The sequence below is a fragment of the Purpureocillium lilacinum genome, assembly GCF_023168085.1.
Source record: "Purpureocillium lilacinum CBS 284.36 DNA, scaffold_8, whole genome shotgun sequence".
Classification (NCBI taxonomy): domain Eukaryota; kingdom Fungi; phylum Ascomycota; class Sordariomycetes; order Hypocreales; family Ophiocordycipitaceae; genus Purpureocillium; species Purpureocillium lilacinum.
The window spans coordinates 2,640,107-2,666,019 of NW_027072118.1; the positions used below are offsets into that span (position 1 = coordinate 2,640,107).

At 59.8% G+C, this 25,913-nt stretch overlaps 8 protein-coding genes across 8 annotated transcripts; 2 read left to right on the forward strand and 6 right to left on the reverse strand.

The window, feature by feature from the left end:
- Positions 1-597: 597 nt before the first annotated feature.
- On the forward strand, positions 598-2,219 carry PLICBS_010524 (uncharacterized protein; the record flags this gene model as incomplete). Its single annotated transcript, XM_018326346.2, has 6 exons — positions 598-699; positions 746-826; positions 892-916; positions 964-1,137; positions 1,189-1,912; positions 1,961-2,219. 6 exons carry the CDS (start codon positions 598-600, stop codon positions 2,217-2,219), a joined length of 1,365 nt encoding a protein of 454 aa, XP_018174665.2.
- A 183-nt stretch (positions 2,220-2,402) lies between these two features.
- PLICBS_010525 (uncharacterized protein) lies at positions 2,403-4,181 on the reverse strand (the record flags this gene model as incomplete). The annotated part of the gene is made up of 1 exon (XM_018326345.2): positions 2,403-4,181. The coding sequence occupies one exon, from the start codon at positions 4,179-4,181 to the stop codon at positions 2,403-2,405; it is 1,779 nt and encodes a 592-aa protein (XP_018174664.2).
- A 2,131-nt stretch (positions 4,182-6,312) lies between these two features.
- PLICBS_010526 (uncharacterized protein) lies at positions 6,313-8,364 on the reverse strand (the record flags this gene model as incomplete). The annotated part of the gene is made up of 4 exons (XM_018326344.2): positions 6,313-6,987; positions 7,049-7,719; positions 7,779-8,043; positions 8,116-8,364. The coding sequence occupies 4 exons, from the start codon at positions 8,362-8,364 to the stop codon at positions 6,313-6,315; spliced, it is 1,860 nt and encodes a 619-aa protein (XP_018174663.1).
- Positions 8,365-9,425: 1,061 nt separating this feature from the next.
- Positions 9,426-10,871, reverse strand: PLICBS_010527 (uncharacterized protein; the record flags this gene model as incomplete). Its single annotated transcript, XM_018326343.2, has 1 exon — positions 9,426-10,871. One exon carries the CDS (start codon positions 10,869-10,871, stop codon positions 9,426-9,428), a length of 1,446 nt encoding a protein of 481 aa, XP_018174662.2.
- A 1,980-nt stretch (positions 10,872-12,851) lies between these two features.
- On the forward strand, positions 12,852-13,842 carry PLICBS_010528 (N-terminal acetyltransferase; the record flags this gene model as incomplete). The annotated part of the gene is made up of 2 exons (XM_018326342.2): positions 12,852-13,201; positions 13,281-13,842. The coding sequence occupies 2 exons, from the start codon at positions 12,852-12,854 to the stop codon at positions 13,840-13,842; spliced, it is 912 nt and encodes a 303-aa protein (XP_018174661.2).
- A 359-nt stretch (positions 13,843-14,201) lies between these two features.
- PLICBS_010529 (uncharacterized protein) lies at positions 14,202-15,060 on the reverse strand (the record flags this gene model as incomplete). The annotated part of the gene is made up of 2 exons (XM_018326341.2): positions 14,202-14,782; positions 14,910-15,060. 2 exons carry the CDS (start codon positions 15,058-15,060, stop codon positions 14,202-14,204), a joined length of 732 nt encoding a protein of 243 aa, XP_018174660.2.
- Positions 15,061-15,838: 778 nt separating this feature from the next.
- PLICBS_010530 (uncharacterized protein) lies at positions 15,839-17,961 on the reverse strand (the record flags this gene model as incomplete). Its single annotated transcript, XM_018326340.2, has 2 exons — positions 15,839-16,132; positions 16,228-17,961. 2 exons carry the CDS (start codon positions 17,959-17,961, stop codon positions 15,839-15,841), a joined length of 2,028 nt encoding a protein of 675 aa, XP_018174659.2.
- A 4,806-nt stretch (positions 17,962-22,767) lies between these two features.
- Positions 22,768-25,905, reverse strand: PLICBS_010531 (uncharacterized protein; the record flags this gene model as incomplete). The annotated part of the gene is made up of 1 exon (XM_065601946.1): positions 22,768-25,905. One exon carries the CDS (start codon positions 25,903-25,905, stop codon positions 22,768-22,770), a length of 3,138 nt encoding a protein of 1,045 aa, XP_065458018.1.
- Between the last annotated feature and the right edge of the window lie 8 nt (positions 25,906-25,913).

Here is a 25,913-nt window from a genome sequence, read left to right on the forward strand (position 1 = left end):
TGGCGACTTGAGGACCTCGGAGAAATTGTCGGAGACCCCGCAATCGTCTGAAGCCACCAGAGGCCAATGGCAAGAAGCTACCCCGGGTTTTGCGTGCTCTCCAACACTAGCTGGCGCAATAACTCAGCGCTAGTTTAGCCGGGTGCAGGGACTCTGAACGGCACTGCCGCGCAAACCTCCTTGATCATGTCTGTCCGTGATCGTTCCGCGACTCAGGTATAAGTGGCTGTTTCCCGCGGGAGCTGCTCTACCTGAGTCCATGCAGATCTTACTTGCTGCAGCACTGTTCACACCTAGTTCTCAATCCTTTTGAAGCGGTGTTCCAATGGGCAACCACGAAGTTGGGATTGTCTCTGATGAGGGGCATGTCTCTGAGATAGACAAGGCCGACATTGCGGTTGGTCGCGAGCACCTGCATAGCACCCTAGCTCCTCACGAGTCGTACGAAGGAGCACATCGTTTCGACCCATTGGCAGAGTGGACGGCTGCCGAAGAGAGGGCCGTTGTCAGAAAGACGGATCTCCGACTCTTGACCTGGCTATGTGTCATGGCAAGTTCCGAATTATCGGCACAACACCAAAACCATGTCTAACTAGCATGCAGTTCTTTGGCCTTCAACTTGACCGTGGCAACTTGAGCAATGCCTTGGCAGATGATCTCCTGGGTGACCTTGGGCTCACCACCGATGACTACAACAACGTGAGTTCCATCAGGCTTGGAATAGTTCTAGTGCTTACTGGATCAGGGAACCACCATTCAACTAGTCTGCTTCCTGGCTGCAGAGTTTCCGGTTCAGTTCCTGACGAAGAGATATGGATTCAAATATGTTCTGCCAACGGCAAGTCTCCCTCTTGCATATGGTTGTGAAGCGTTTTTCTAACCTTCATTTAGATGATGTGCGGATGGGGCCTTGTGTGTAAGTGCAGCTGTTACTAAGTTGTGACTTGTAACTAACGGTCATAGCGACCTTCCAGGCCTTCATGACAGGAAGGGCCTCATTCTATGTAACCCGTGCCTTTATCGGCCTGTTTGAAGGCGGCTTTATTCCCGGTGTCATCCTCATGGCCACCTACTTTTACACCTCGAAAGAGCTGTCTATTCGTCTCTCTGCATTCTGGTCCACTCTCAACGTGGCGCGTACGTTTTAGTCCTTTCAAGCTAAATTGCGTCGGAGGCTGACATCCACAGGGGTCATCTCGGCCCTGCTGGCCGCCGGATTCCTAGAGATGCGCGGAGTCAATGGCCGTTCAGGCTGGTTCTGGCTCCTACTCTTAGAAGGCCTGCTCACTATGGTCATTGGCATCGTGTCCTTCCTGTACCTGCCAAAGTGCCCTACCGACACCAAGTCAGTTCTCTGCCCGAGTCCTTGGTACACGGAGCGACAAGAAGTCATCATGATCAACCGCATCCTACGAGACGACCCGTCCAAGGGCTTGACAGCTCTCAAAGAGCCGGCAACCTTGGCTGACGTCAAGGCGGCCTGGTCTGACAAGTCGCTTTGGGGCTTGTATTTGGTCGGCCTCGTTGCGTACATCCCGGCGACTCCAGTGCAAGCGTACCTGACTCTCACGCTGAAGAGAGTTGGCAAGTTTAGCACCCTCGCTAGCAACCTGCTGACGGCACCTTCGGCGGCACTCCAGATCGTCACCATGCTTGCTCTTTCGTACAGCTCCGAATATTTTAATGAGCGCGCTTTCCACTGCCTATTTGGAGAGCTGTGGTGCATCCCTCTCTTCACTGCGTTGCTCACGATCCCGGATGGTGGTCGCGAATGGGGACGCTTCGCAACCATCACTCTCATCTCGGGTTATCCATACTTTCACCCAATTGTGAGCAGTTGGATTTCAGAGAACTCTTTTGACGTCAAGAAGCGTGCCATAGCGGCGGCGACATACAATGTCATTGTACAGATGTAAGCAATCACCCCGTACGAGTCTCGATCACGCTGACTTTGAAACAGAGGGAGCCTCATCGGAAGCCAAATCTACAGGTCTTGGGATGCTCCTTACTACAAAAACGGCAACAAGGTGTGCATATCGATATTGTCACTGGCCATAGTTGTGCTTTTCGTTCAGCGGCAGCTTCTCATCCATCTAAACCACAAGAAGGAGAAGACGTGGAACGCAATGTCGCCAGAGGAAAAGATTGCATACCAAACCAATCAAGAAGACAGAGAGAAGGATGGAAACAAGCGGTTGGATTTCAAGTTTGCATTCTAGGCCTATGTACTCATCCTAGTCTCGCCCCAGCTCTAGTCTGTCAAATCACATTACGAACACGCTGTATAAAAGTCTGGAGTGACGACTTGGCACAACTCGCACAGGAGTTAAAGAGCAACGCCGAATTAATTTTCCCACTATACAATCGTTCATACATCAAGGCCGCATTACAGGTAAACACCATCACTTCTTCAGCCTCCTAAATGGATGGGCCTCGGTATTAAATACCCAGTCGTCCAGGCTGACCAGCTCAGGCTCAGAGAATACGAGGTAAAGATACTTCAACGTCTCACCAAGCCAGAAACTTTCCATCGAGTCCGCCTTGCCTGGCTCTTCGCCATGTTTGGGATTCACATTCCATACCGCGGTATTGGCCAGCTCTGTGTGTGTCAACTCATCAATGGCGTTCCACATGCGCCATGCCGCGTCTTGCCATGCGGGATCTCCCGTAACGCGATACATGACAAAAATGCTCTCAACCGCTTCGGGGCGGAGGATATATCGCGCATCGGGGATCTTGGTGAATGACGGGGGGAGCCGCTGCTCCTCGACGAGCTTTTCCCCATCGTCCTCTTTGGAAGCCGACTGGGCGGATAGAGCGGCGAGATGCCACGACGAGTCAGACCAGACGCAACCAGAACGCGATGGACAGGGCGTCAAAGACATTGTTTCCGGCATCACACCGCGCCCGAACGAGGAATAAGCCCAGATGCATCCCTTTGTGACTTTGTCCGCCAACTCGACATGCGTCTTGTTGGACATGATCTGACCGCCAACGGCTAGCATGCCGCCGACAAAGCATGTCAGATGGCCCGCGCTTGGATCCAAGGTTGTAGAGACCTGATTGTTGCTGCGGCTGGCATGGAGCGATCCCGGGAACAAAATGTCGTCGCCGTTTGGCGTCATAGGACGAAAGAGGAGATGCCTGTTGGATGCCTCCATGCTTCGCAGGTACATGTCTGCGTATATGCCAGTCTTTTGTCCAAGAAGAGCCGCCATCTTGGGCAAGTATTCGTATGTTGAGTCGGACATGCCGCCGAGGCCGTAGTCTGAGCCGAGATCAAACTCTTCACGCGCCGCATCGACGACAATGGGCCACAGGCCTGGCACTTTGGTCTTCATCTGTGACGCGGCGAGTAACTCGCTAATGTGTTGAACCGCGTCGTAGTACTTTGGGTTTCCCGTAACAATGCTCAGCCTGGAGAACTCCATGCTTAACGACCCAAGCTCGGCGAGGAGGGTGTTTCCGTGCGCTGTTTGCGTTTCGCCTCTTCCAGCTGCGTGGATGTCCCATCGCGTGACGGGCAGATGGTTTGGCGTGTCAAAGGCTTTGTAGAGCATGTCTCCGACGTCTTGTGCTTTAGATAGTAGCCTGGTGTCACCGCTCAGGTCGTACGCCCCCAGCAAGCCGCCAAGAAACCGGATTGTCGTTTCAAAGACGTTGATTGTCTCCGCCTCGGTTGTCCGAAACGAGATGTTGTTACTCACAGCTTGAGCCGCAAGCGAAAACTCTTCCCGAAACCCCATGATCCAGAGGGTATCGAGCGAGTCCACGAGCGTAGCGCCCCAACCCCCGAATGTGTCGACAGGTTTTCCCGTGATGGGCTTGACTTCGTCGCGCAGCCAAGCATGCTCTTTATATGCTTTCCAGCTCCGCGAAAAGGCGCGCTTGATGGTGTCGCGACGCGTTAAGCGAGTCTGTTTTTGGTCGGCAGACTCGGGTCCAAACTTGGCTTGGACATGAGGCAGAACATCGACAGCAGCCGTGGGTAGCGGTCGAAAAGAAGTGACTGGGTACTGATGCGTTGCTGTACGCCAGAAAAAGTCCTTGTCTATGGGCTGGATATGCGACTTGGTCGGCGTTGCCAACGGGCTCCAGGTGTCTGCACCCCATCGTTGCCAGGCGGAAATAATAATGATGACTAGTCCCGCGGCGACCAGGTATCTCCTGACGGCTGACATTGAGCGTTATGTGGAGGGGTTCATTGACAAGCGATCTAAGTAGATGGAGATGATGGAATGTGAGGGATGAATTGAGTTGCGATTGCAAAGGAGCTGGAGTGAGGACAAGGTATGAAGCACGGAGGCGAGCGATGCAGGCTGCCCGACAATGTAGCTTTTCACGTGCTGCTCTGATATCCAATGGCTGCGTCCGAGCAGGGGTTCGAAACGAGGGACCTGACCTGCAGGATGCGACATGTCTACGTGTGTGTCCGTGGATCGTGGCGGCGGCGGCGGCGGCGGCTACAGACTAGTGGCAGGCGTGCAAACCCCGAATTACAAAGTACGCCGTACTTCCATTATTAGAATTGATAAGAAGGGACTTTCACTTGATGTTGTGCTACGCAGCCGATTGATGGCAAGATTGAAGACTCCTGGCGCTTAGCCTTGCGGCTGTCATTCGCCCTCTGGTGACACAATATGCACCTGTTGTCGCGTCGGACAACCAACAACCAACACAAGATTGGCGGGCGCTTCCGTCTACAGGGCACTCTTGCCATCAGTGTAACCAAATAAACCTCGCTCCGGCGATTCATGTTTACTCTGTCAGTTGCAACTTTTCTATCGTTGATTTTGGTGTTGTGTATCCTCTTTGCCAGCATCGGGACAGGCTTTAAGAGCCATGCGTGCTTCGCGACCAATTCGTTTTTGTCTGCTCTTTTTAACCTTCTTGTGGTTATTATCGCCGGGACGGTGCCTCTGCTACTTTCCTTCTGGAAACGTCGCCAGCCAAGATACGCCATGCCGAGATAGCATGCAACATTCCACTTGCTGCGGGCAAGGTTACGCCTGTCTTAGCAACAACATGTGCATGGCGACGGGAAAGGAGCTCCAGAAAGACGGCGCTACACTTTACGTTCGTGGCAGCTGCACCGACAAGACTTGGCGTAGCAATGCCTGCCCGTTGTTCTGCTCGAACCCTGACGATGACAACGTCGCGGGGGGTGAGGGCATAGGGATTTGCAGCGTAGGGTCTGGAAAGCTCTTCTACTGTATCAACAGAAATGATGTGGACTGCGGCAAGCAGGAGAATGTTCTTCTTTTCCAAGGTGAGTAGGGGCTTGGTGTCCACTACCGATTCATGTTTCTAACAGTGCGAGGAGCTGGCCGTGCATTGATAATTAATTGATGCTGCAGAGAAACCGACACCGTTCACGACCATCGGGGTTTCGCCGACAACAGAATCCATGATCACGAGTACAATCTCTAGAACATCAGAAACGTCACGCATAGAGACAACATCAAGCGTTAGCACCGGGCCGCAATCCGTGGCAGCCAGCATTTCAGCGTCATCTGTGCCTACGCAGGAGGCATCGTCGAGCTCGAATCTCGGAGTCAGTGTCGGCGTCGGCGTCGGCGTCGGTGTTCCTGCCGTGACCATCGTCGGCGGTGTGGTTTGGCTCATCATGCGTCGTCGACGACTGAGAAAAGTAGAGTGCGGATTACATGATGCGCACCAGGTGGCTGACCTGGACGTGTCGAAAGCATACTTTGGTGAGGGTGGTGGGACCTCGATGCCGCCATATTCACAACCTCAACACGGCAGGGGTATTGTGTACGAGGCTCCAGGCTCCTCGAATATGTACTACGACTCGACTACATATGAGCTTCCGGCAGAGGTCGTTAGCCATACTAGGTCTCCAGTCATGAATATGAAGTGAGGGCTCGGGAGCTACCGAAGCCTTTGACTGGATTTCAATTTTGGAGGGGGTCCAAGGGTACGAGAAGCATGAAATGGTGGTCACGATTAACGGGCGTGTCAATACCAGATTACAGACAATGGACGACTATATCATCCAGGAAAATGTGGTGTTCCGAGAGTACAGTTGGCAACTGAGTGAAGTGTCTGCTCCTCTTCGCGTAATAGGAGGTGATAGTCACCTATGCAATACCTTTGCCCGCCACCATGCCCTGATGAGTCTCAGGCACTAGAGGCATGAGAAGCACTATACGGAAACGAGCTTGGGAAAGAACGGGATGCGAATACAGCCATAATAAGCAGAAGCGACAGTAAATACGTAGATACACACACCGCGCAAAGAGCCGTTCGGTCTTGCAGTGGCAACCTTCCGATTCCAACGCCGCCGGCACTCTACACCGCAATGTAGTAGAATCGTGTAGCCGGATCATACTCGAGCAGTACCTCCTTGTCCATCCACGACACATCAATAGCGAGCTGTCGCCACATGCTCACCTCATACGCCCCGGACATGACACCCGGGTTCACAAGCGCGCAGAGGTACTTTGCCGGCCGCCCACCGGCGTCCGTATTGCCCTCGTCATTGGGGCCGATCATCTCGCCTTTGGCGTCCAATGTGCCGTGATCACCCATGCTCGCCACTGGACACAGCACCACCACGAGCTTCAGCCCATCGGCCAGGCCCATGGGATACCGTTCGGGCGGTGTCCACGCGACTACCATGCCTGGCCGGATTCGTTCCTTAAAGTCAAGAGCGCGAATCTCTTCTTGAGGCTCAATGCTCGAAGAACGATCCACGACACTAACGAATCGCAAAAGCTCGTCGGTACTCTCGGGAAACTTGGTCGATCCGTCAGGGCCGCCGCCTCGGGAGGCACTCTTGGCGCGAGCGCGCTGGGCGTCGACGTGCGTCTGCCACACTTTTGAGCGAAACGCCGTGGCCTGCTCGGGCGTGACCCCTTCGGTTTTGAGGCACCGAAGCTCGAATTCAGGGGCTGGCAGACGCAGCAGCTGCGCGCCAGTCTCGGTTGGTGCGAGAAGCTCCGATGAGATGGCCGGCGAGCCCGACTGTTACGCCAAGTCAGCTTGCGCTAGTTCCCAGCGTGAGAGGCATGTTCTCTAGACTCACATTTGCATCTATCCACGCGCGCATCTGCTCATTGTCCCAAGTGATGGGCGACTTGGCATCATAAGTCGCCTCCTTGGCTGTGGGTACAAACACGCGCAGCATCTCGGCGAAGCGCAAGGAGTTTCGACCAGGATGGACGTCTGCCAGACACGGATTGATGCAGGTCAAGACCACAGTCTTGCACGACCGCGTCCCCGCGGGGTCGAATACATGTTTGAGAACCTTGGTGAGTTGATTCTGTCGAAACGGCACATGCGGCTTCCTTCGTCCTTGACCAATCATCACGGCATTGTCATGCTCCGTCTTGCCGCGGATGCAGTCTTTGAGGACGGACAAGCTAACATTGATGGCGCGAGACTCTCGCATGCGCTCGGGGCTGTGGTCTTGCTTGTCGCGCGCGCCCTCGGAGCCCGCGAGGTCGATGAGGTAGAAGATGCCGTCGTCGGCGGTGGGCATGCTGGGTATCTCGATGCGCAGGCGGCAAATGGCGTGCGTCCTCGACGAGGTGTCGTTCTTGGCCGTCGCCTCGGTGCGGCGGAACTCGGTGGCCGTCTCGATGAGAGAAAGGAGCTCCGCCGTGCTCTGGACGTGGTGCTCAAGCGCTCCGGCAAGCTGCGTGACGCCGAATGCGTCCTCGAGGATGGAGATGCTCTTCCGCTGGTTCAACAGATCTGTGGGCGAACACCATGTTAGTTTGTGTGTGGTGCCAAGGCTGGGTTGGAAGATTCACCAAAGGATGACGCCCCGGCTAGTTCGACAATGGAGACGTAAACCTTGCGCTCGCCCTCGAGGGAGCCTCCCATGATGGCCTCGGCGACGAGCTTCTCCAGGCCGCTGATGGAAAACGTCTTGCCGCTCCCGGTCTGGCCGTAGGCGAACAGCGTACTGATGCCGCCGCCCCAGCTCCAAGGGACGAGCTCGCGAACTACGTCGTCGTAAATGGCCTCTGTCGTGTCCTCGGGGCCATATACGCGGTCGACAGTGTAGACCGACGACTTCGGATGTGTAAGTCAGCACTCGTCAACGGTGCATTTGTGCATCCTGGCGGGCTAGAGAATGTATTGTACCTTGAGCACAGGCGGCCCGCGAACGGCTTTTCTCAGCTCGTGTGCATCTACAACGCCCTGCTGCCTCGCACGTGCAAAGACAGCCTCGGGAAACTCAATCTCGTCGGCGGTCAAGGGGCGGATGCGGGCCACGACGGTCATATCGCGAGTCGCCGGCACGGTGCCAGTTGGCTGGCGTGGAGGCTCAAGTTTGGCGCGCTGCACCAGCGCCCGAAACCGGTCGGCGTTCTCAATGTAAAAGTCTTCCATGGTGTCGGGATGTGAGCTCGAAAGTGGGATGTGGCCTCGTAGCTTATTCCGGAGCGTGACCCGGCCGCATTTATACGTGAGTCGTCGCGACAGTGCATGGAGTGCAATGCTTTGCCAGCACGCCCAACAACCCGCGATGCCCGGCGATTCTGTTGTTGATCAACACGCCATGCTGCTGCCTACGTCTACCGAGATTGAAGACCAGACGTCTGCCCATGCGCTTGGTGAGCCGATGGACCCTGTTTTCGAACCATTGAAGAACGAAGGGATTCGCTGCCAACTCCAACGCGCGCCGTTTCAGCGGTGTTATTGGGAGGGGCCAATGTTGACCAAGCAACTAATGCGCCGCTGGGTGGTGGACCCTTGCGAAGGCTGTTAAATCGGTGCCTGATGCTTGCTCTCGCTAGTCTTTAGGCAACTGAATTACAGGTTATTGCACCGCCGGGCCAGGTTTCTGCGCTGGCCGCTTGGACGTGAGGACAAGGGAATCGCACAACGTGGATGTGCCGGGACAACACACTGCGACCGTGGCTGGTCAACGTTCGATGCCGCTTCGTGACCTGGTTCGTGTTGGTGGATCATGGTCCCTGACTCCCTGCAACTGCCTGGACCCCTGCGGTGAGACGCGGGGCGAGAACAACTGCCCAGACTCAGGCGCGGAAAAAGAGACAAAAAAAAAAAAGAACTTCAGGATCCTGTCGCTCATCTGATCGATTCCTTTAGGCACTTGGGTGAGTATTCTGAACCCCTCGGTGGATTTGATGCGTTGTGCTTGTCCGGGACGTCGGTGCGCGCACATCCGAAGAGAACGTTGGACCTGCCCGTGTTAGTCGGAATCTGCTTGTGCTGGCAGCATCGCCAGCAAGCAAAATCCTTGGCTGAAGTTACCAGACTGTTATGCTATGGCCACTTGGACGGGAAGACCTCACACAAGAGGGCGGGGGTAGTACATGCATCGCACGGCGCGTGAAACTGACAGGAGCGAGAATAGCACCTGGCAAGCAGCGTACTTGCTAATCAGGAAACGACGTGAGCCCATCCCAAGATATGTATTCAGTCACCTATGAAGACATGGCCACCGCCAACTCCTTCTCAACCACCTCATACGCCTCCTTCAGCAACCTCACCACGTCCGCCAGCTCCGCGTCCGAGGCGTTATACGGCGGCGCGACAATAATGTGATCACCGCGCGTCCCGTCCGCCGTCCCCGTCCCAGGATAGACCGCCAGCCCGCGCCTCTGCGCCTCATCGCGAACCCTCGTCGCGACATGCAAGTCCGGCGCAAACGGCTCCTTGCTGCTCTTGTCGGCCACAAACTCGAGCGCCCAGAAAAAGCCCCGGCCGCGCACGTCGCCGACGAACCTGCGCCCGCCCAGCTCCGACCGCAGCGCCTCCTCGAGCCACCGCCCCTTGACCGCGCAGCGACGCACCAGGTCGTCGCGCTGCAGCACCTTTTGCACCGCGAGCGAGGCCGCGCACGCGACGGGGTGCGCCTGGTAGGTGTGTCCGTGGACGAATGAGCCGCTTCCCTGTCGGAGACCGCGTATCACCTTTTCGTGGATCAAGACGCCCGCGATGGGCGAATAGCCGCCGCCCAGACCCTTGCCCAGCGTGAGGAGGTCGGGATACACGCCCTCGCCCTCTTGCTCAAAGGCAAAATACGTGCCGCACCGCCCGCTGCCGCACATGACTTCGTCGAGGATCAACAAGATGCCGTACTTGGAGCATAGTTGTCGCACGCCTTGAAAGTAGCCGCGGGGAGCGGTCGCGCAGCCCAGCGTCGCGCCGCATACCGTCTCGGCGATAAAGGCCATGACGGTGTCCGGGCCGAGGGACTGAAACTCGTCGTCGAGCTCCTGCACCAGACGCGCGGCGTATGACTCTTCCGTCTCGCCCTCGAGCTGTGCACGGTAGGTGTAGGCAGGGCTCACGTGGCTCACGTTGGGGAGCGTCAACGCCCCTACATACGGCGCCTTTCTCGCGACGTTGCTGCCCACGCTCAACGCTCCGATGGTGTTGCCGTGAAAGGCCTGCCTCCGCGCGACAACGTGCGTCCGCTGGGCGTTGCCCGTCTCGACGTGATACTGCCTCGCGAGCTTGAGCGCCGAGTCCATGGCCTCGCTCCCAGAGCAGACAAAGTAGGCCTTGCACAGCCCGTACGGCGTGTCCTTGAGCAGCGCATCGGCCAGGGCCTCGGCGGCGCCGGTCGTGAAGGCGAGGGTGTGGGCGTAGGAGAGCTTGGCCATTTGCTCCCGCACGGCGGCCTGTACCTCCTCACTGCCGTGGCCGATGACAGAAACCGCGGCCCCGGTGCAGCCGTCGAGGATGCGCTGGCCGGTGGACAAGGTGATGTATGAGCCCGAAGCTGCGACGACGGTTGCCGGGTCCGAGAGGAGCGAGCGGTGGAGGACGTGAGATGTTGTTGGTGGCTGGGCGTTGATGCCGTCCGTCTTCCCTCGCGAGTCTTCAGCCATGTCGCCAACGGAGGAGCTCGTCACGTTCTTCATCGCGTTATCTGTGCTTGCCGAATTGGATTCGAGCGACGCTCATGGATCATTGGAGTGGAACACTGGCAGTCTGAGGCCAAGGAACCAAGCGCAAGTGGCTAGTTATAGGCTATAGCTGCGGAGTATGATCTCTCCGCATCAATGAGCCGAGTCCGGGGAAGGCGCCGCCGAGGCGGAAGCCGGGCGACATCGGCTCCGCAGCTGCACAAGCCGCCTGGCCGATTGCTTGCTCGAGGCCAGTGAACGCCAAGTTTAGGGAACCGCCAAACAATGGCTGCGACCACTACTTCCGTTGTCCAATCATGCCATCTGTCGTCGGTTTCGTCCATCTTGTTGGGAGGGCGCACTCGGCGAGTCGGCGCCGAGACGGAACCCCTCCATAAAGCGGAGAGGCCCACCCCGGACTTGATGTAGAGATGCCCGAGCTGATAACAGTGCTCGGTGAGTCGACGCCGGTGCTCGTCTCGAGATCCGGAGCAGCAAAGACGCATTGGCACGTCGACTTGGACGGAAAGTCGAGATGCATGTATAAGGGTGTCGGGCCCAAGTGTACACCTGAGACAAAACGGTCAACTTGAGGCTTCGCGGTTCAATTGACTTAATCCAGGCGCCGTGGCACATATCAGTTGTGATCTGGAAGTATTCAGGGCATATCATGTCGCATTTACCTGTTGCTGAAGGCCGATACTGCAATGTGAACATAGGCTCTAAGAAGATTGATTAGCATCAACACGCTCCCGCTATATCAAGAGTACATTTCTGGGGGCACAACAGCGTTGCAACCAAGCTGTCAAGCCGCCAGATTATTTGCCGGTATACACGCAAGGCCGTGATGTCCAAGACATGTCGTCGTACGGAATGGCCTAGCTCAAGGAGCGCATCCAATTGACCCGGGTCCGAAACCAACTTTGACGGCCGGCGGCAGTCCGGCGGGGACACGGACCGTTCCGGCGATGCGGTTCCGGGGCTCCGTCCAACACGCAGACAGCACTCGGCCCTCTCTGTGTTTCGACATGGTAGTCTCACACAGGATGGCTGTAATTGAGCATATTCAGCGGCCATCGCATGTGATTGTGGGAAATGGCTCTCAGTCTGGAACCCGACGCAGACGTGTTCAATTTTGGAGGGCGGTGTTGAACCGGTGTGGAGCGCTACGTCTTCGGCAATGCGTCCCCGTCGTCGCTCGCTCCATCGTCGATTTGCAATTTGTCTGGAAGAAACTGCAGCATTCGAATGCATCCAGCGAGCAACAACAAGAGACATTCCATGCCATCGTTGTCATCACCCTCTGCCAGCTCCGAAGGACCACCCGCCATCCGCTCGGCGTCCGAGCCCGCATCGCCCGCCATGTAAGCGGAACCTTGCAACACGCCGCGCCGGCACTGCCACGTGCCGCTACGGCGCCCTGGGGCCTGTTTGTCAGCGGCTCAGCTGGGCGGTTTCTTGGGTTTCCGAATCGGGCGCTCTCCAGCGAGCCAGCTCGCGTCTCTATTTGTTCCCCCAGCCTGCAGATTCCACATGGGTTTGAACCGCCGCCCAGTCGCAGCACCGGCTGAGTAATTCGAACGTTGATTCGAAACACCACGGGGGGTTTCGCGTGGCGGAGAGAGCTCAAGCTTGGCGATGGGGGAGCTGGGCAGAGGACAGACGACGGAGGCGAAGCTAGCATGCCTTTTTTGCGTCATTGTCGGAATTGGCGTGCCGGATCTCGGATGGATACAGCTCTGGGGCCCTTCGTCAGCGCGGGTCCAGTCCAGCCCTTTTTTGCAAGTTCTATAATTGACTCGATCTGTCCCTGGAGGGCGTTTAAATAGAGGGCATTTTCTAGATGCCATCGCCCGCACAAGAATAAGATACCGCGATTAAGCTTAAATTTTTCACTTCACTTCAAAGTTCTCACGTCATCCCGCCGCCGTGCCTCTCATCTGTACTGCATACCCCGTCAAGACCAATTATACATACCCCCTAAAGCCTTTCGCAATGGCTGCTGCTCCTGCTCCCGCCCTGACGGACGAGCAGCTCGAGCGCTACCTCGCGCACGTCGGGTACCCGCGCGAGAGGCACGCCGCCGACCCGCTCGCGCTCGTGACGGAGCTCATGGCGCGGCAGATCTCGCGCGTGCCCTTCGAGTCCTTTGCGCTGCACTACTCGCAGCAGCGCGTCGTGTCGCTGGACCTCGACGCCCTGTTTGACAAGATTGTCGTGCGCCGCAGGGGCGGCTACTGCATGGAGCTCAACGGCTTCTTTGCCGCGGTGCTGCGCCGCCTGGGGTTCACGGTGCTTAATGTCGGGGCGCGGGTGCAGGTCGGCGGCGGCGTGTACTCGGGCTGGTGAGCATCTCGTCCCCATCTTATGCATTATCTTTTGGAGTGGCATGGGGCATGGACTGACGACGTCTATTTTGGGCAGGACGCACATGATCAACCTCGTCACCATCGCCGGTCAGCGATACGCCGTCGACGTCGGCTTCGGACGCGACGAAGCCCTCATCCCCCTGCCGCTCCAGCACGGCTTCGAGTTCACGCAGGTGCACCCGCAGCGCGGACGGCTCGAGCACCGCGCCCTCGCGCAGCACACGGACCCCGCGCAGCGGCTGTGGGTGTACTCGTCGCAGGCGGCGCCGGGCGCGGAATGGGTCGAGCGCAACGCCTTCAGCGAGGTGGAGTGGTTCGCCGAGGACTACCGCGTGAGCAACTACCACACCATGTTCAACCCGACGAGCTTCTTTGTGCAAAACGTGCTGGCGTTCCGCGGGGTGTTGAACGAGGAGTCGGGTCGCGTCGAGGGGCTGCTGACGCTGTTTCGCGACACGGTGAAGCGGCAAATGGCGGGCGATGGGGAGGCGGAAGTGGTGGAGACGCTCAAGTCGGAGGAGGAGCGGGTCAAGGCGCTGGCAAAGTATTTTGGCGTTGAGCTGACGCCGCAGGAGCAGAGGGGCATACGGGGACTGCCGAGTGAGCTGCGTGGGTGAGCATCCTGCTTTGATATATGAGATGGGACGAGCATTGCGTGCATGACATGGACGGAGTTATGGCGGAGAGGAGTTCAACAGCTTTAGACCATTCAACATTTGTGTACATACTGAATTAGATATAGTAGTAGGAGCCTCATTCTAACAAATGTAGTTATCGATACCTGTGGCGGGGTGTACAGGGGGGCCAAGGACCGCTGCCTCGGGTCTCGGCTGAAGCTTCTGGTCAAGTGCGTCGTTGCAATGCGGCCGACCATCTTGCCAAGCCTCTCTCGACCCAGTTGCAAAAGTGCATTGGCCGCGTATTCAGAGATAAGTGTTGTCAGCGCGCAACGTATATCTGGAGAGCCTCGCACGCCTCATCCCTCAACCACCTCCACCACCCTCCACGCCCCATCCTCACCAACCCGCTCCCCGACCTTGAACTCACGCCCCTCCTCCAGCGCCGCCTCACACGCAACATCCAAATCCCCCATCCTCACCGTCCTCCGCCACTTGTTCGTCTCCCCGCTCCACAGCCACCTCTCCAGCGCAATCTTCTCCCCCTCGCGCACAAACCCCTGACACCAGCGCCCCAGCCGCACCACCCTGCCCTGCCTGCCCTTCCCTTCCCCCCCGTCGTCGTCGCCGTCGCCCTCATCCACCTCCAGGACGACGCACGGCGCAGCGGGCTCCTCGTCCTCCCACACCTCCTCGTACGCAGTCACCCGCCCCGTCGCCGGGTTGACCATGCTGCCCGTCTCGAGCGTCGTTCCGTCGGCCTGCGTCACCATGTCGCCCTCGTCGACCACGCCGCTTGCCTTGCGCGTCGTCGAGTCGATCCAGTGCGTCCACTTGCCGTGCGTGATTACGCCCCCGCTGACGTCGTCGCGTGTCGTCGACGAGGATGTCCCCGCGATGGCCCAGTCGAGCCGGCTGAAGGGAAGGCGCGCATCCGACTCTAGATGGAGACGGAGACGTTAGCTGTGCCGCGCTGCTACGTGGCCTCGGCCATTGAATTGCCAAGGTCTAGTATGTGCATAGAGTAGTACGCGTTGTGTGGCATGGGATATAACAGCGCTGCGTACCGTCTGCGTCGGCGGTGGCACTCGCGGCGGGCTTCACGATGCGCAAGTCCACGAACCGCCTCGCCGGACTCGTCAGCACCACCGTCAACGTCGGCTCCTCCGCCTCGCCGGGCAGCCAGCGGATAGACTTGCGGATTGATATGCTCGCCATGTCGTGCAGCGCACACGTAGTACCAAGTTACCAACTAAGCCCAGCCCACGTCGTGCATGAAAGAGTTGAGGTTGCAGGTCCCGCGTTCCGCCCCCGTTAAGAGAGCGGGGGTGGTGGTGGTGGTGGTGGTTCCGCCCGATGTCCGGAGCCGAAATTACGTACCAAGTACACGGCATGCATGCATGGATGCCGCCTCCGCCGCCTGCCGCGGCCGCCGACGCCGCAACCCCGGACAGCCGGCAGCTCGGCACGCACCTTATTTTCATCCCATGGCCCGATGCATTGCGGGGGAGGAATCTGGGGTCGTCGGACGTTACACGGCATGGAAAAGGGCGGGTTCGCGTCGGCGGGCTGGCTTGGCTTGTTGATGCATGCGCCGCACGAAGCAGGAGACGACAGCCTCACGGAGGCTCGATACGCTCCACGATCGCGAGCTGACGCCAATTACAGAGCCGGCCACTACGGGACGTCACGATTACATCGATCAAGGGCACAATCAGGTCCCTGACATTCAGCAGCAATGAATGGCCACGTCAAGTTTCATCCGGCAGTCACTGGTGGACGCCACGATTGCACAATGGCTGATCTTTTCATCCCGCGTCTAGACAGACGGGGCTTCCGCAGGCTTCCGCCATGCGTAGAGTAGAGTGCACAGTACACGATTAAAAATGTAGGCCAACACGGCATCAAGAACACAGTACCGCTTCAACGCTCTGCCGCAAATCTTTTGCATTGCATACAACGCCAGACACTCCGCTCGCTCGGGAGCAGCCTTGACTTAACCCGACGAGTTGGACTGGGCAAAGTTGTTGATCTGCGTCGTCACCACAAGTCCGGCGACCGTCGCCGACGTCAGCGTCGACATGACGCCAGAGATGAGCGCCGACACGGCGAGGCGGGACACGTCACCGCCGCGCGACGGCGCGAGCTGACCCAGGATACCAATCTGGATACCCAGAGAGCCAATGTTGCCGAAGCCGCAGACGGCGTACGTGGCGATGAGCTGCGAGCGCTTCGACATGTTGGCGTAGTACGGGTCGCTCGCCAGCTTGGAAAAGGCGTTGTACTCGTTCTGCACGGCAAGGTGTCATTCATCACAATCACAAACGCAAACGGGAACACGGGACATGAAACACGGAGCGGGCAGAGGGGAGGCGGCGGACTTACGGTGATGACCTTTTCGGCAATGAGCTTGGCCACGCGGAAGATGTCGTGATCCTCCTTGGACCCCGGGGGCAGATCGGCCAGATCCCTTCGGGGAACGCCCAGCAGGAACGCAATCGGGTAAAAGACGTAGCCGAGAATCGTCTGCAGCGTGAGGGTCGGTTCGTTGATGTTGAGGTAGCGGCCCCACCACGTGAGCAGGCCGTTGATGAGGCCGACGGCGGCCAGGATGCAGAGCAGGGACGCGATGATGGTGCCGCCAATCTTGATACCCAGCCACGCGCCGTTGGCAAAGGCGTGCAGCGCGTTCTCCGCCTTGTGCTCGTCGTCGTCAGGAATGATGACCCGACCCGCCGTCAGCGTCTCCTCCGTCTCGGGGTACCGGAGCTTGGAGATGGCCAGCGACGCGGGGATGGACATGATGCACGACGACACGAGCGCCTCGGCGTTGAGACCCAGACCAATGTAGCCGACCAGGACGGAACCGGAAATGGTGGCGAAACCGCAGGTCATGATCTGGTGAATCTCGGCCTTGGTCATGTGCGGCACAAACGGACGGACCAGCATGGCCGACTCGCCCTGGCCGATAAAGGGCGTGGCCGCCGCGACGACGGCCTCGGCGCCAGACACGCCGAGCGCCCAGAACACAAAGGTGGCAAACTTCTTGATGAACCACTGCAGGAACCCAATGTAGTAGAGGACCTGCACGAGGGAGATGAAGAAGATGATGGCGGGGATGACGCCAAAGAAGAACATGGGCAGCTTGGCCACGTCGGGGCTGGTGAGGAAGGTGACGCCGTCCTTGGCGAAGCCGAGCAGGTCGCCGGCGCGGTCGGCGATGAACTTGAAGATGTCGTAGCCGACCTGGGTGCGCAGCACGAAGAGGCCAATGATGTACTGCGCCAGCATGCCGCCGATGACGGTGCGCCAGTTGACGCGGCTGCGCGCCGCGCTCGTCAGCCAGAAGCAGAAGAGGATGATGGCCAGGCCGACCAGGCTGACGGCGCGGTTCGCCCGCGTGTTGTCCGAGTTTTCCTCAGACACAAAGGAGCCGACGAGGATCGCGCTGATGGCGGTCGCCGCGCCGCAGAGGGTGCGGAACTTTTCGGGAATGGCATCGTAGATGACCAGCGCGGTGTGATGCCACACCCAGCGGATGGGCCCCGAGATGTAGCGGATCGGCACGTGGAAGAAGATGAGGCGCAGCGTGATGGCGAGCCACAGCAGAAAGGGGACGACCCAGTTCTTGTCGTCGCGGTGGAGGATCAGAGAGGCGATCCACCAGCCGGTGAAGAGCAGGAACAGAAACAGGTGCGTGAGGATGCGGCGGTGGCGGTACACGGGCCCGAGCTTGGCGTACTTGGACGTCGACTCGGTCGAGAGCTGGCCGGCGGTGCGGACGACGCCGGCCTCTCCCTTTTCGTGGTCGTCGCTGTAGTCGGGCGGCGTGCCGATGGCGCCCTTTTCGACGCCGTGCGCGTGGCCGAGGTGGTCGTGCCGGTGGTCCTGCGTCGGCACGAGCGTGGGGTCCAGGTTGGTGCCCTTGGTGTAGACGACGTCGTCGTGGCCGGCGGCGTCGACGCGGGGCGAGTGATGGCGGTGTACGTGCTGGTGCTGGTGCACGGGATCGAGCGCCGGGTCTGGGTTGTGATCCATTCCCGGCGTGTGGTGGTGCTCAGGCGCCGCCGTGTTGGTGGTGGCGCCGGGGACGGCGGCCTTGGACTCGTCGCTCGCCATGGCTGCGATGTGCCTAGCTTTGCTTTGCGTTTCCGTCCGTCGAGACAGCTGTTGAAGCGCTCTGCTGTCGCTATGCGATGATCTTCTCCGTCAACCTGGAGCGCCGGGGTGTGTTCCAACCGCGGCGTCGAGATGCTCGACGGTCACAGCGCGCGTGTAAGAGACGGGGCGTGCGGTGCGAGGCAGGCAGTGGCCACGCAATGAGCTTCGCAGCAGGCAGAAAAAGACGGAATCAAGCGGGACGCAGGCTGTGGCAGCAGCGCACCTACAAGACCATGATACGGGACGCAGACAAGGCGCGGCGACGAGGGCAAAGAGACAAAGGAAAGCTCCCTCTCGTGGGTCAGACGAGGAAAGGACTTTTTGTATCCGCTCGGAGGCGCCGCTGTGGTTCGAACTTGGGCTTGGGACCCGGACCAGAGAGACTGTGGGGTTCGCAGAGCAGGACCAAAGTGGAGAGGGACCCTAGCGATCCACTAGGCCTCGCGCTGCGACTGATCGCCGCTGAGGGTGAGGGTCCGACAGATGCATCGAGCCCGGCTGGTGGTGGTGGTGGACGAGGCCACCGGATGGGTGGCTTGCGGCCGGGCAGAGGCGCGGACAGGGGGGGGCTCGCTTGCCACGCCACCAATGCTTTCTGCCGTCCCTCCTCTCACACCACGTCGGTGGCCACATTGGGGCAAGGTGCCGCCGTCGAGGGCACGCCCGTGGGGAGGCACGGTGCGCATGTCACGATGGCCTCGCGCGATGCCCTCGTGTGCGCGGGCGCCATGCTCCCTCTGTCGAACGATGCCGGTCCACCTGTCGCGTGCCGGCCCGCTCTGCCTACCTATCGTGCTGGCCCGTCGTCGCTGCCTGCCACATGGTGCCGTACCGTCCAGCACAATTCGCGATGCGGTCTCGAGGACCGATGAGCCGCGGCGGCTTGTCGGCGGCGACGGCGGCGGGAGACAGAGCCTTCTCCAGAGGCACGCACGCTCGCTTCGCGGCGCCACAGGCACAGGACGACAGGCGTTCCCAGCGCCCAGCGGGCCGGCGTCCCAATCGAGGGGCCAGACGAGTCGGGGAGGAAAAAAGTGCCATGGGCTACGGTTGGGTGGCGTCTTCTGGCGCAGTATTCCGCCGAGCGGCCATGGAGGTGGCTCTCGCATCCGCCCAGGGACCTGCACACCCAATTCCCAGCGCTCACCACCACCACCCCACGACGATTCGGGCATGCAGCGCAGGGCCGCCGCGGCTGTGTCCCTCGGCAGAGCAGGCGGCTGCGACGCGGCGACGAATGGACGGCGGCCGTCGACGAAACCTCGCTCGCTGCGGTCGTCGGCGAGGCCGCGAGAGAGCCGAAGCATCGCAGGCAAGGCAGGCAACGCAGTCGCACGGGGCATGTCGTGGCGATTCTGGCGCGCGCGCCGTGGTCAGCACGCGGCCCGGGCCCGGCCCAGCACGGCGGCAGCATGCCTCTTGAGGAAGGTTTCCAGGTAGCTGAAGCTGACGAGCGCTGCTGTTATCTCGCTGGACGCGGAACATGGTCCGGAATAGGCAGTGGTGGAGAGGCGAAGAAAAGGAAAATTTGCCCCGCGAGCCCTCCGGCTGGCTCTGGCTGGCCGGCGACTCAGCAGCGGGCGATTAGCGTCCGCCTGCCAAGGGGTTGGCGCTCACACGGTGTGGATTCTGTGGAATCCGGGCCCGCGACACTGTCCCAGTGTCTATCTTGTGGCATTCGTGCATCGCATTCGCTCCCCGCGCTGATTATGCGAGTCTCCGTCGATGTGCCTCGCCAAGGAGAACAAACCTGCGACGCCTCCGCCGCGCCTGAGCTCTGCTTAGCTCGCCGCCCCCAGGACCTCGCCGAGCTCCAAGCCGTTGCCGGGCGCTTACCTTGCCTCGTCGGCGTCTGCCAGGCGCGTGGGCGCAATCTCCTGGCAGCAGCCGAGTCGAGACGGACTCGATAAGGAGATTCGAAGCATCAGCAAAACATCCTCATCCTGGTAGTGGCAGCCACGGACAAGGATAACGATCAGGAGCCCGCCAGACGGCTCGGATGCTAATCAGCTGTCAGGCGCCCGTTTTCCGTTGATATCGCCCCCGCAGCATGTCTGCAGCAGCACCCCCTTGGCGTCTGGTATCCGAACCCCGGCCCCCCTCAGCTGTCGCAAACAATCGCGGAACAAAGACGACAAGGGACTTCTGTTTGTCGGTCGGCTCCGATGTGGTTGGTCCGTGGCGCGAGGCTTGCTGATCGCAGGCCAGCTTGAACTGGCGCGCTGGATGTCTGGCTGTCGCCATGCAACTCGATGCCAGGTCTCTCACAGTGGCTGCGTGTGGCTTGCACCATGGCCCTTCTCGAAGCCCAAGCCGACGTCGACGCAGACGGCTGGCAAAGGCCCCTCCCGGCATGCCACGGCTTGTGGCAGTCGAGTTTGTGCAAGTCGCACGGTGTCACTTGGCACTCCGCCGGCGGTCGAGGAACCCTCGATTGAGTCCCAGGACGGTTCCGATGCGAGTCGTCTCATCCACCGTCAGTGAGCTAACTTCCGTGTGTCTGTCATACCCGAGAAGGGTCATGGATTGTCGTCCGTCACACAGCGCAATGAGTGCCCGGACGAGAGAATCCAACTGTTGTGCAGTGTGGGGAAGACGCATCCCGGGCAGAGACAAGCCCTGGCACGCGACAACCTTCAACAAGCCGCATCCACACTCGCCCCCTCCCCCTCTTTGGCGGGTCCGGAGCCAGGGTTCCTGATTCCCATGCGCCACACCCACCTCGGCACCCGTTCGGTGCCAGACGTCCGCTGGAGATTTTCGCTGGCGGCCCCGTTGCGGCGCCAGGCTTGCTGGGCCTCGCGGCCTTCTTGCGCGCGCTTCAAGGAAACAATGACTATCTGGAAAGGCGAGTCTTGTAGGGCCAACGCTCGCCCGCATAGAGCCGCAGAATCGACCGCGACGGACAACGTCACAGTCCGCCCTTTCACGTGCCTCGTGCGACGGAAAACTCGCCCCGAGCGACCAGCATCTGACATATCAGGGCCTGGGCCTTGCATGTGGGTCTCGCACAATTCCACGACGCAACAAACGGCCCTTCATCGCTTGCCCATGCCCGCCTGGCCGTCGCTGACGTTTACAGTACGTAAGGGAGACAATGCGCCAGGCGCCCAACCCACGATCCCCCCCCCCCCCCCCCCCCCCCCCCCCGGTCCTGAGGAATACTCCGTGTGGAGAGCTGCGGCAGCAGTGCGGAGAGATACGAGTGGTGCGGACGGTGGCAGTGGGAACGCGCCACCACGTTACCCCGGACGGCCAGTTTCGGCCACCTCCGACTGGGAGCGCGTCCCCGGAATCCCCAGACTCTTGACGGACGGGTGGTGGACGCAGACCGCGGTGAGGCCACCGGCGGCGCGGGGCCGTTGATTCACCTGTCGCGAGCGGGAAAGCCGTGTTTCGCATGTGCTACTTCGTGCCGCTGGTACATCTCGTTGACCGAGTTCCCTGGCGAGCAAATCTCTCATCGGAGGTGCCCGCCGAGGATCGCTGACATTTTTCGCGATATCTCTCGCTCGCCAAAGATTGCGCCACCCAGGCTCATATCAAGATAGCAGCGTGTCTCCCAGAGCCCGTCCACGCCGCGACCAACGCGCCGTGCCTATCCTGCCTTGCCTGCCGCCCTTGCAGCCGCTGTCTTGCAGCAGCGCGTTGGCCGCGGAGGCGGACGCGAACGCGGGATGCGGGAACAGCCCAGCACCCCGGGTTGGTCGCGCCACGATCCCGGGCTAGAACCCTTGGCGAGGAAGGTGTTTGTTCGATAACGCCGCCCTCCAATTCATCCAGGCATGCCAGCCTACGCCCGTCGCCCGAAACGGGCATGCTACGCGCCTAGCCTCCGCCCCAGAGCACTCTCTTTTGTGGGTGGAAGGTGGTGGCCCCTTCATCAAACTATTGCTCCCCAGGCCCGTCGCGCCGCCTTTCCATCTAGGTGATCTCCCGCTTTGGTTAGGGGGCTGCCGTGGGCGGGTGGACCGGTCTGGGGTCCCCGGACACGCGAGAGACATGCCGTCCCACGCGCGGCTGTCACATCGCCAGCCTCGCTTCCGGAATCGTGGGCTGAAGCGCCGCCGCGCCGCGCCGCATCAAAGCGTCGAGCTCTGCCCCAGACATCGTCTCCACGCTCTCTCCGCGGTCGTGTCGATAGAGTTGCCTTGTCCGGACCATGAGCCCACTTGGGGAGACTACGTATTGACCCCGTGGCGTCTAATCCCAGAACTTCGGAGCCACCCGCTCCATTGTCGGTCAGCTCCATGCGTTGAGAAGCTGGGGTTATGACTTCTGCAGTCCAAGTCACGGAGCCTCACGCTGGGCGTTGGTCATGGGCGGTCCACTTGCCACGCCGCCGGGAGCTGCAGCTTGCCGTCGATCGGGTCGAGCCAGCAGCCCCAGCTCGTCTCTCACGCCTTGACACTCGCTCCGGCAATGCAGAGCTACTACCCGGTCCGAGACGCATCCCCGCGTACCGTTCAAGGACTAGTCGATCATATCGTCATCGTTGCTAGGTAAGAGTGGCTATACATGAACGGAAAAGGTAACTATAGACGCGCATAACGATGCCAGCCTGCCCGCCTGCACCGGAATCCGGCGGCGTCTATTCTACTGCTCGTTGCGCCCCGCGAAACCCGTGGCCGAGGCGCATCCATGCCCATGCCATGCTGTCATCAAACGACCCACGTAAAGCTATGCTTCGCCGCTTGAAGCCAACTGCCGCCCCGGACTCGTGCAGCGCGCGTGGCCTCACCTCACCATGCAGCCGGGGAGCCACTACTCCCCGCCCCTAAACCGCCGGTTAAACTCTTCCACCGCGACCCCAATCATCTTGTACAGGAAAGCCCTCTCGCTGCCGCCCCCGATTGGGATGAAGGGCCCGTTGGCCCCGCCCCTGAGCACCAGGCTCACTCCGGTGCGCTCCTTGGCGATGGTCTGCAGGTCCTTGAGCGGAATGTCCCACTCGCTCGTCAGGCGCCTCGACCTGATGAGCAGGATCCGGGCAAACGTAATCATGACGACCATGTCCTCCTTTGGTAGCTCGAGGTGGCCAATGTACTGCTCGTTAAAGTACTTGCCGTTGTCGACCTGCTTCAGCCAGTACTGCCCCAGCGCCTCGCGCGGGTTGTACGGCCGCACGATGCCGTCGTTGGAGATGAACCTCGGGTAGCGCGTGCGGTCCAGCTCGAACCCATCAAACACCGTCGTCGTGTTGCGGATGCCCTCGCTGACGTTGCTCGCCATGTCCAGCACGCCGACGGCCGGCTTGGTCGCGAGGCCGAGCACGCCCTTGCCGACGCCCTTGAAGAAGCCCAGCGCGCCCTCCTGCTCGGCACCCTCGAGCGGCTTCCGTGCCAGGCCGCCGACGCCCGACGCGACGCTCGTGAAGAACGAGTTGGCTCCCGCGGCGACGCCGTAGAGCGCGTGCTTGGGGCGGTTGCGAGCCCTCGTGATGCGTCGCCTGTCCTGGAACTGCTTGTCGAGCGATGCGGCCGCCAGGCCCTTGCTCAGGCTGCCGGTGAACTTGGAGAAGCTGTCGCTGAAGCCAAACACCGTCTTCTTTGCAAACGATGCCGCGCCCTTGGCGATGCCCAGGCCAAACTCCTCTGGCTTGTCCGAGAGGATCAGACCCTGGTACGGCTCGTAAAAGATGTCCGTCACGCCAGAGGAGATGTTGTTGAACAGGCCCACGGGGTTGCCGAGGAAATCAGCCGACCCCAGAATCTTGTGAATCTGGTACATGACCTCCTGGCTGTAGTGGTTGGAAATGTTTTGTATGAGCACGGGCGTCGACACCCGTACGTTGTCCAGCAGCAGGGCGTTGAAGCGGATCGGGGCGTCGTTGACGTTTCCGATGGCCATCGTCATGACGTTCAAGAAGAACATGACGGGGTTTCTCGTCGTCGTCTTGTCCTCGGCGTTGACGCGCTCGGTCCGCATGAAGCTCAGGTCGAGCTGCATCGGCTGGATGTTGAGCACCTCAAAGTAAATGTCCTGGCCCGACTGCTGCTGAGACGGCTCGGGAATGTCCAGGTCCGCATCGCACAGCTTGCCCTCTTCGTCCACCGCGGTCCAGCTGGCCCCAGGGACGTTGGAAAAGTCCAGGAGGGCAAAGACGAAATCCTCGTCCAGGTCCACCGTCATCTGCTGCAGCAGGATCGTGGCGTACTTGATGTACAGCACGCCGTACGAGTCGTCCTTGACCCGGCTCACCATTGCGTGCAGCGAGGGATGGGCGTCGACCTCGTTGGCTTTCTTGGGGACGACGCTCGGGTACAGGATCATGGGGAAGATGCCGCCGTAGAGCTGGTTGTCGATCTGCATCCACTTGACGGCGAGCGACACCGTCTGAATCAGCGGCGAGTCGCTGTAGCGGAACTGCACGTCCCTAAAGGTCACGTAAGCGAGCTCCTTCAGCTGCGCGTTGATCAGCGAGATGCCCACGCCAGACAGCTTAAGCTGCGCGCGGAACGTCGCGCCCGTGTCCTGGTCCTTGACCTCAAACGCCTCCGGGCCCGTGTTGGTCCGGGACAAGGCCTTGGGCTTGTACATGCTGCGGCTCGCGCGGAAGTTGCTGAGGATAAGGGTTTGCGTTGGCCCGTCGGCGGCGACGTTGATGTCGATAATCTTTTGATGCCCGTCCGGCGTCACAAACTTCATCGGTATCTGGTTGCCAATCTCCGCCAACTTGACGTGTCGCTCCTTGTGGTTCGTCGCGATCACAATCTCTCGGAACTTGGCCGCAGGAAAGTCCCAGGCGTAGGGCATGATGCTTCGCGGGGGCAGGCGATATCGGATAGGCTTCCACCCGCTGCGGTCCTCGACATCGTCGTCCTCGACGTTGGGGTTGGCCTGGAAAAAGGTGAACTCGGTGTCGCTCTCGTTGCGCATGGAAAACGGCCAGTTCTTCGTCTCCATGCTCAGGTGGAGGAAGATGGTCGAGTCTTCGAGCAGGATCTCGACTCTGACGAGCCGCTGCCGCTGGCCCGCCTTTGCAATCTTGACATGCGTCGTTCCAATGTCGGCAATGTTGAACGGCGAGGTCCAGTGGTTGTCGACGCCGGGATAGCAGAGGCAAAGCTGCTTGACCGGCGACTTTTGCATAAAGTGGAGGGGCTGGAGGGCGCCGGACTTGAGGGTCATGTAGCCGGATGAACTAGACTCTCGGACAAACACCTCCTCGCCCAGCTTGTTCTCGAGCACGAAGCGAGGAGCGAGCGTCACGACCTTTGTCATCTTGTACTTGCCCTCTCCGGCGTTAACCGTGATTCCGATATGGATCTCCTTTTGCTTCGAGGACGACGGGAGGATGACCTCGGACGTGCTGCCGATGGCGTCGAAGCTCTGAGGCTTGCTCCACTCCGATTCGTCGACCTTGAGGAGCGCGCGGTTGCGGTTGTCGTCGTTGCCGTACGAGAACATGAACGGAAGCGCCTTGGGCCGGTCCTGGTCTGACGTGTCCACGAGCGGGAACTGACCAGCTGCCGGCTTGGCCTGCTGCAGGAAGCTCTTTCCGCGGATCCGTAAGTCGAGCCCGGTCTTGTTTAATACGACGTAGGGACTGTAGACGGTGACCTTGAAGGCGCCTCCGCTGTTGGGGATCTTGAAGTAGTGCAGCCCCAGGTTCAGCGGCAGACCCTGATCGTCCTTGACGATGATGCGACCCTCCTTGCGAAAGTCCTCGGCACTACCAGAATTGATGATGGAAAAGTCGCTGGCCTTGAACACGGTGTCTTGCATGTCGATGCTCAACAGGAGCAGGTGAGAGAGCTCGACGACGTGGACGGGGCTGACGCCACCCTTGCGCAAGAAGTTGGACCAGTCTTTCTTGGTGTTTTTGTCGTATATCCTATACTTGAAGTCGTACGGCAACAAGTTCTCGAGGGTGATGGGTGCGGATAGCTTAATCTTCATATACGGAT